The sequence below is a fragment of the Medicago truncatula genome, chromosome 1, assembly GCF_003473485.1.
Source record: "Medicago truncatula cultivar Jemalong A17 chromosome 1, MtrunA17r5.0-ANR, whole genome shotgun sequence".
Lineage (NCBI taxonomy): Eukaryota > Viridiplantae > Streptophyta > Magnoliopsida > Fabales > Fabaceae > Medicago > Medicago truncatula.
The window spans coordinates 1,028,586-1,037,327 of record NC_053042.1 but is presented as its reverse complement, the minus strand read 5'-3'; the positions used below and the strand labels follow the sequence as shown (position 1 = coordinate 1,037,327).

The 8,742-nt window shown below is 33.5% G+C and overlaps 2 protein-coding genes across 2 annotated transcripts; one reads left to right on the top strand and one right to left on the bottom strand.

Moving 5' to 3' along the window:
• Positions 1-2,824: 2,824 nt before the first annotated feature.
• Positions 2,825-3,666, top strand: LOC11424473 (protein TRACHEARY ELEMENT DIFFERENTIATION-RELATED 7A). The gene has a single exon (XM_003588514.4). It carries the CDS (start codon positions 2,846-2,848, stop codon positions 3,380-3,382), a length of 537 nt encoding a protein of 178 aa, XP_003588562.1. The 5' UTR covers positions 2,825-2,845; the 3' UTR covers positions 3,383-3,666.
• A 1,304-nt stretch (positions 3,667-4,970) lies between these two features.
• Positions 4,971-7,369, bottom strand: LOC11432820 (protein ANTI-SILENCING 1). Its single transcript, XM_003588513.4, has 4 exons — positions 7,208-7,369; positions 6,758-7,116; positions 5,368-5,536; positions 4,971-5,257 (listed from the first exon to the last, which is right to left on the bottom strand). The coding sequence occupies exons 1-4, from the start codon at positions 7,227-7,229 to the stop codon at positions 5,229-5,231; spliced, it is 579 nt and encodes a 192-aa protein (XP_003588561.1). The 5' UTR covers positions 7,230-7,369; the 3' UTR covers positions 4,971-5,228.
• Between the last annotated feature and the right edge of the window lie 1,373 nt (positions 7,370-8,742).

Sequence of the window (8,742 nt, the reverse complement as noted above, 5' to 3'; positions counted from 1 at the left end):
CAAAAGTTTTTGCTATAGACTAAACTGATAACAGAAGTGCACATTCAGAGACTACTTTGTATTTAATCCCGAGTCATGGACCTTTGTGGCAACGAGGTGCAAAGTCATGGACTAAAGTTATCATTTACTATACTAATATTTGTTATTAAAACAATCAAAAAGTCAAAGTGAAATTAAAAGAAATCAAACCAATATGTTTATTGAGATTACTAAGTCCATTATGATTGAGTAATGATATTTGTCCACTCATTTTGTGATAACTCTTAGGACAAATTGCAATCTTTTTTTTTTTACTGGTCAAAAACAATGGAAAAAGAAAGTGAAAAATAGTGTAAGAATATAATGTGAATATGAGAAAGAATTTTTTTAAAAAGTTGTCACAAATGTGTCGTAAAGTTATATCCAATATTTACTAATACACTTGCGCTAAAACTACAATTAAACAACATTTGTCCATGTTTATTAAGATTATGTTTCACTTTTTTTTTTCGTTTCAATGGAGAGGTAAATGGAGTCATGTTATATTTGAACATCCATCTTCTTTGAAACAATTGCAATGAATCCTAAAAGAAGAAATAGATTGTTGATGATCTTGTTACATTCAGTAAGGCTAAAGAGTATTATGCAAAAATTGGTAAGCCTTGGAAGATAGGCTATTTGTTCTATGGTCCTCCAGGAACAGGAAAATCATCACTAGTTACTGCCATTTCTAATTTTTTTGAAGTATGATATTTATGACATTGAGTTAAGGAAATTGTTAGATCTAACATTGAGTTAAGGAAACTTGATCAAGCTTTGATTCGTCGTGGACGAATGGACATGCATGCATATTGAGTTGTCTTATTGTGGTTTTGATGGATTCAAAATGCTAGCAATGAGTTATCTGAGTATTGAATCTCATCCTTTGTTCAAGACGGTTCGATGCTTGTTGGAAGAGACCAACATAACTCAGGCTGATGTTGCTGAAAACTTGATGCCTAAGGTAGCTATGAAGATGTTGAGGCATCATTGGAGAGGCTTTGATCCAAGCACTTAGAACCTCTAAGGAAGAGGCTGAGATGAAAGCTAAGAAAGAAGCAGAGATGAAGGTTGAGAAAGAAAAGGGGACTAGTGAAGAGGATTCACTAGAGGAGGAGGCAGAAGATGCAGAAGACAAAAAGCTTGACTTGAGGAAAGAGATTGGTAATGGGAACTCCTAGGCAATATTGCTGGTTATTTTATATTTTAGGGTCTTATTAAAATTAAAACATTAGTATAGTATCTATTTCTATGCTTACATTAGTGTCTTGATTTACATTAATATAAGTTAGATTAATGTGCTAATTTTCTTTAATGGTTTTTATGCTTTTTGTCTTATATATTTATTTTCATAACTCTATGTAAGTTGAAAACTCAAAGGTACTATAATCATAATGCAGTACTTCTAAATTCGTTCTTTGGATATTTTTGACAGAAAATATAAACCAAACTGATTTGTTACACACGCCTATGAACACATTCATGAGATTATGGGTATTTAAAAGCAATATCTAACTTTGTGAAACGTTAAAACTTTTAAGTACTAGTATTGATGTTGAATACGTGAGAAACACGAACGTATAATCTCATGATCAATTAATGGAAATTAAACCATTGGATCCCTTTACCAATATATATGCCTTGACCCAACCTGAAGTGCATTATTAAATCTGAATTTAAAAATAGGCTTAATTGCACTTTTCCCCCTATAGATTGCCAATTGTGCGATTTTGCAACCCATAGTTTTAAACGAGCGATTTTGCCCCCTATAGTTTTCCCCCTTTCTGATTTTATGGTCCCCATGACATTTAGTGCTGATGCGTCTGTTTTTTTTATCAATTAATGTGTGCCACGTGTGTAATTCCATTTTTTAAAAAATAAAAAATGGTATTTTTCAGATTTTGAGAGAAAAAAATCACATTGTTTCCACCCTTTGGTATCTGAAAAATACCATTTTTTTTATTTTTTAAAAAATGGAATTACACACGTGGCACACATTAATTGATAAAAAACAGACACATTAACACTAAATGTCATGGAGACCATAAAATCAGAAAGGAGAAAACTATAGGGGGCAAAATCGCTCGTTTAAAACTATGGGATGCAAAATCGCACAATTGACAAACTATAGGGGGAAAAGTGCAATTAAACCTTAAAAATAATACAAACTTGCATCATAGGAGTATTTCACAGGAATAGGATGAGCAACATCTTTTTTTTTTTGAAAGTGCAGCATCTTTTTTTGAAGAGCTTTAAATTAATATGAGTAGCCATATCTCGAGTTAGCTCTCAAACTTATATTAATATAACGTCGTGTATTAACGATTTAAATACCAGTGAAATGCTATAAGCATATATACCTAAAAAAAGTATTTCTCAACAATTTATCAAAGGAATAAGTCGAATATAGGTGAGATTCCAACAATTAACACACACATTCAGACATATTCATATAAACTCTTTTATAGGTGTATTAATAATAGCAAATAAACGGTGAGAGAATATTAAAAAAAATACTTGCATATTATTATATCAAAGTTATACATTGCCCGTGAATTGCAAAAAAAAAAGAAAGATAAAAATTCAACCTCACGTACACAACAGATCCTACATATTTTTTAAACAAAAAAACAGATCAACAAGCAAAATAAGCCAAGGAAGAATGAAGAGAAGTGTTTTTCACTACAAACAACCCTTCTAAAACTTAGCATGAGAGTCAAGTTACTAAAACAATTGCATAATCCCATACCAAGTATTTGCTATAAATCACATTTCAAAAGGCACTTAAACTACAACATTAATTGATTAACACAACAGAAGAACAAAGATGGCCTCAACTCAACCCATATTCATAGTAGTTGTAGTCATCTGCGCAGGGGGTCTTGTCTTGCTTTCTTTGCTGACTTTTGCTCTATATTGCTGCTTTCAGAAGAGGAAGGAGAGCACACAAGAAACTGATATCATCCATATCGATGAGCATAAAAAGGGCAAGGAAACCATTGTTCCGGGTCCTTTTGGACAACAAGCAGTAGTTATATCAGTTGAAGATGATGTGCATGTAGACGAAACAAGAAAGAAAGAGAAATTCGATCATGGTTTACATGCCCAATCATCCTCAGCAACCATACATATCGATGAGCATAAAAAGGGCAAGGAAACCATTGCACCTGGTCCTTTTGGACAACAAGCAGTAGCTATATCAGTTGAAGATGATGTGCATGTAGATGAATCAAAGAAGAGTGAGAAACTAGGTCATGGTTTATATGCCAAATCATCTTCGGCGGAAGCAAATCATCACAATTCTAACAGCCTAGACGTTGGAGCTTCTCATGGTCATCATCACCAGCTTGAGAACAAGTCCTAATTGGAATAATTGTGTAAACTTAAATACAGACTATTATACTTGTAGAAGGACTCCCAACAAATATTCCACTTCACCTAAAATACATCAACAAATAACCATTCTTCATTTGTTTTCTATTTCTTTTTTCCTTTTGGTGTGCTAAACTCAGTATTTGTTGAATCTCCTTCTATCAAGTAATGAAAACAAGCTTGTATCTCCTTCTACACGGCATTTGAAGCTCTATGTATACAATCATCTGACAAATAAACAATCTCAATTTATATGCTAAAATCTAGCTTTCACTACTTGCTTTTATATAAATATATTCAAAGCTTGACCTATATCATAAATAATAATGTTATGTGTCCTTACACATATCCAAAATCCATATCATTCAACCACCAAACTGACTTTAGCTGATGTGCAAAAGTTTATCAGTATGAAAGTCTTGATACAATCAAACAGGTTCATAACATGCCATCCTAAGAACATGATTACAAATAACAACTACAAAATACAAACCTTAAAGACAATAAGAAAACCACCTATCAATCCCAAATGGAAAGAAAATGAAATATAATAAAGCTGATAATATATAGCAGATTTTCTGACCATGACAGCAATCACAGCTGCAAAAAATGGAAATGCTTTTCCTGACATTGAAAATTAACGCAGTTGCGGCTCTTGGCCGTTTGATAAATATCCAATGGCTCATATTATATGTTGTGTTTAGAAGCCTATTTGTTAGACTATATGTTGAGTTTAAATCCAAGTCATCCAATCATTATCCAACGGCCGATATCAAATGACCACGTGACTGCATTATCTACCCGAGTACAGGGAATCCAAGTACACAAAATACACTATATTCGAGTCCTAGATAGTGCTATTCATGATTTTATAGGTGCAAAACTAGCAGGAACCTTTTGATATAACAGTATAAAAGAACCATTAATATGACATAAATAAGCGCAGTCCTCGATTATTTGCTAATAACTAGCTTTCACTTAAATATAACCAACCAAAGCATGACCTACATCATAAATAAACAGATGCCATTATTGTTCTTGAAACAAATCCAAAACTTGTACTAGTATCGTGCATTTGAAGTCGTGTATACCATCAATCTAACATTACTAAACAATCCTCAACTTATTTGCTAATAACTATCTTTCACTTCTTGCTTTTATTTTAAATATAACCAAAGCTTGACCTGCAACATAATATTTTGCCATTATTGTCATTGAAGGCTTGAAGCAGATCTAAAGCTCAAAATCATTGGATGAAAGGGAATGTGTTTAAAATTACATCATTATAAACAATGCAGAAACATGATCAAAGATTAGTTCTCACCAATGTAGTTTCCTATATTGTATTTGCAGAGATACTATGTCCAATTATATCACGTGATTTTGGACAAGGAAATAATATAATATCCAGAGAGACGAATAACAGCACAATGCTTGACCACGTTAGTTAAGAAAAAAAATTCTGAAAAACCTAAGACACCTAACATAATAGAAAGTTGTAAGTTGGTTCAAATGGCTATTTTAAGTTACCATTTACCAAACTCCTAGTAAGTGAACTTAGTATGAAACGCATCAGGCCATGAAACAAACATTAATTCAAATGTACCTAATTTCATCATATTTAAATTAAATATCACAGACACCAAATTTAAAATTTAACATTGCATCTCCTTTCTGAAACTAATGTACCAACATATTTGCCATCTAGCTTTTAATTACAGTCTGACTATTTTTAATATTCAAAAAACCACTTGTGACTTCACTACTTTTCAAGGCATTTCCCCAAACTCCCTTTGTTGTATAAATAATATTTTACAGCAGCAGCAGCAGGCTTTTGACTATCCCAATTTGTTAAATATGTTCTTGACTGCAACAATTTCAGAAGAAGAGAAAAACACCATAAGATTTTCAACAATTCAAAGAAAATAAGAGGCTAGTCCAACATATTCAAACACTGGCTGGATCAGTCCCACATACCTTCAATTCCGATACTCTTGTCATCTACCTCCTCCACTATTTTACGCTGCCCAACATCAAAGTAACGATAGAACACAAAGGCAGCACTCCAAGTGACTTTATCCGATAGCTGTGGATTCCTAGAGTCCTTAGAAATGCAAACAATGTTGCATTTTCCAGCAATAGATTCCTGATATGCCATACAAAAATAGCCGTGTTAATTTAGGGTTACAAATTGACGGTCTGCTCCAAGCCAAGCAAAATTGAATAACTTACTCAAAATAAAGAATTGGTTAGAAAAGCAACACACTCATTAACGACATCACATTAGCAACCAACCAACAAGAAGTGCTAGCAACACGCTCTCTAACAATCTCCTTCCAACTCTCTCACCATATAATTGACTAAAACTTACATGGATTCAGACTACACTCCATCCACTAAATGACATGATCTAATCCCCTGTCTAATGTCCCTCAAGTGGCGAAGCCCCCATAAGTTATATCTACCTTACATAGGAACGCTAGCAACACACTCATTAATGAGATCAACATTACAAAGTGAGAAACTCTACACTGCCAACAAGGAATGTTAGCAACATAGTCTCTAACAATTTATCTCTAATAAATTTCACTAACTGAAGGTGATCTAACTCCCTACTTAGTGGCACCCATTTCAAAGTGATGGTGCCCACGTAAATTTTACTTAATCTACGAAGGAACACTAGCAACACGGTCTCTAATAATCTCTTCCCAACACTTTCACTTATAATTGCATAAAATTCACATGAATTCAGACTAAATTCCACTTAATAACAGTGATATAGTTCCTTGTGTAGTGATGATCATTTCAAAGTAGTGGGTCAACATGAATTTTACTTACCCTGAGAAGGAACGATGGCAATACACTCTCCATCGATCTCTTTCTAACACTCATGATATAATCGAGTAAAATTCACATAGATTCTATTAAATTCCACTAAAGCATGTGTATCTAATACGTATCTAGGTGGCACTCATTTCAAAATGGTAGGACTGCATGAATTTTACTTACCATACAGATGAATGCTAGCAACATGCTATCTAAGATTCTCCTTCCAACACTCTCACTATATAACTTAGTAAAATACACATAGACTCCACTAATGGCCAGTTTGGATTGACTTATTTTTTAAGCTATTTTTCACAAGCTCAAAAAATGGGCTCTAAATTGCATTGATCTAACAATTACTCATGAATTAATCAATTTACATAAAAGCTTGTTTATTTGAATAAGTTATTTTTTTCATAAGCTCAAAAATAAGTCAATCCAAACAGGCTGAAAATTGCATTGATCTAAAACTTACTCGATGGCACTCAACTTCTCAGAGAAAATTGATACACACAAAAAATAGAATAAAAGGGTGAATTACCAGAGGATGAATAGTAGCAAGTCCATCACCATCACCACAAGCAAAGAACAATTCATTAAAATAAATCTTAATCCAAGTCAAACACTTTGAAACCTCAATAGGACGAAAGAACCATTGAACCTTAATCTTCCTTTCAAGAGTAGGAGTTTCCCATATCTTGATGATCTTACCAATACGTGGTTCAGCAAAATCATTCTTAACATAAACATTATCAAAAAGCGAGTAATCAACACCACGTAAGGTGAATGATTGGTAGAACTGTATATCACGTTTTTTACCGCCTTTTCCTCGCTTTTGGCCCCATTTGAATTCTAGGGTTTCGGATTCTGGTGAGGGAGCAGGAGGAGAGTTTGATTTCACTGTGGATGAAGATGAGTGAGATGTTAGAATTTCAGAGCTATATCAAAATCATTGGCACAAGTGTATGATGTTAACAGTGTTTTCATGTACCTGAGATGGTTGAGACTGGCATGGTTGTAGATGGTGGTCGGAGAAGAATGATAGCAGCTACCGGTGAAGTTCACGGCATGCGTTGTGATGGTCTGAGAATTTATATTCAGTGGAGGAACAGTAACCTTTCAGCAAGGTAAACGAATAACAACAAAATGTGAAGCCCAAAGTTCTTTTTCTTTTTTTTCTAGAATTTCTTTTTCAACCTCCAATCTCAATTTTTTCTTTGTTAAAATTATTTAGTTAAAAAAAAAACTTTGTTTAAATTATGAACTTGAAGCATTTTTTACTATTTTTAATTATATAATTTATTTGAAATATCCCATAACATAATAATATGTAGATTTGATTTATAGAGATCACAAAATTTAAATGCGACGTTAGAATTTAAAATAATATAATTTGAAATTGATAATATAACACATTTGTATTAATTCAATGAGATTTCGTAATTTATTTATATTAAAATAATCATTGAACGTTGCATAATATATGCGGAGGCTGAGGTTTGAACTCCGGACACTCCACTTCTCTATATTTAAAATGTGCGGGCTTCAGACACTATGTTACTTAACAAAAAAAAGTTACGGAGAACTACTGCATGATTATTAAAAATAAAATAAAAAAACTAGAGCTAAATTTGTAGAATGTTAAATAGTACCACATGGACGTTGGTTAGAGTAAATCACCGTCGAGGGTTGGGGAGGGACGATGTTTCGTTGGAGTAGGAGGGGCTGTTATGCGACGTGCTACCTAACAGGGTCTATGACTTTGTATTCCTCGATATTTTGCTTTGGATATCTTGTAATTTTGTTTTTGTTTTTAAGCAAGTATTATTGGTTTTTATGACTCACTAATCACAAGCTTCCTTTTAACCGCAAAAGTGAAGACACTTTCATTTTGTTTGATGACACTAGTGATTACTACCTTACCAAGTTCAGTTTTACTCGAATTTTGAATCAAAGAAGTGCAAATGCAACTCCTAATTTGTGGACTTGTATATGGCTCGTCCATCTTCTATACAATATCAAGTTTTTGGTGTGGTTATCTTGTAGCAATCATGTTCCAACTTTATCCTTGCTCACCATCATAATCTATCCCCGAGTGGTTATTGTACTCGTTGTAATTTTCAAGAAGAATGTTTCCTCCGTTGCATTAGAGATTGTTCGATATCTATAAATTTTTGGCACACTCTGGTTTATCCATTGTTGAGTTCTTTTCCAACCTTAATCCGACCAACTAACTTAGACTATGTTTATCTTCAATCAACTCTAACACCTTCTCCGTATGTATATATTTTGAAGTCTTGACGTAACCACATCTCTTATTGCTTCTCAAATGCCTCAAAATCCTCATCGTCATCTTATATTAGAAGCCAACAATATGACTTCCAACTTCATCCTCTGCTTACCCAATTCTCAACTAGAATGACATGTTGATAAACGGGTTAAATGGAACCCCTTTTGACAAAGATTGCACCATTCTTAAGGTTGATGGTAGCTGACTTGGTATCCCTATTAGAGTTGGGTTTGGTG

What these genes read in the sequence shown, in the direction of transcription:
- LOC11424473 (XM_003588514.4), top strand. Translation starts at nt 2,846, where the DNA reads ATGGCCTCAACTCAACCCATATTCATAGTAGTTGTAGTCATCTGCGCA.
- LOC11432820 (XM_003588513.4), bottom strand. Translation starts at nt 7,229, where the DNA reads ATGCCAGTCTCAACCATCTCAG. An exon ending in GCCAGTCTCAACCATCTCAG is followed by an intron (nt 7,117 to 7,207) that starts GTACATGAAAAC and finishes CTTCATCCACAG; the next exon opens with TGAAATCAAACTCTCCTCCT. An exon ending in TTGCTACTATTCATCCTCTG is followed by an intron (nt 5,537 to 6,757) that starts GTAATTCACCCT and finishes ATGGCATATCAG; the next exon opens with GAATCTATTGCTGGAAAATG.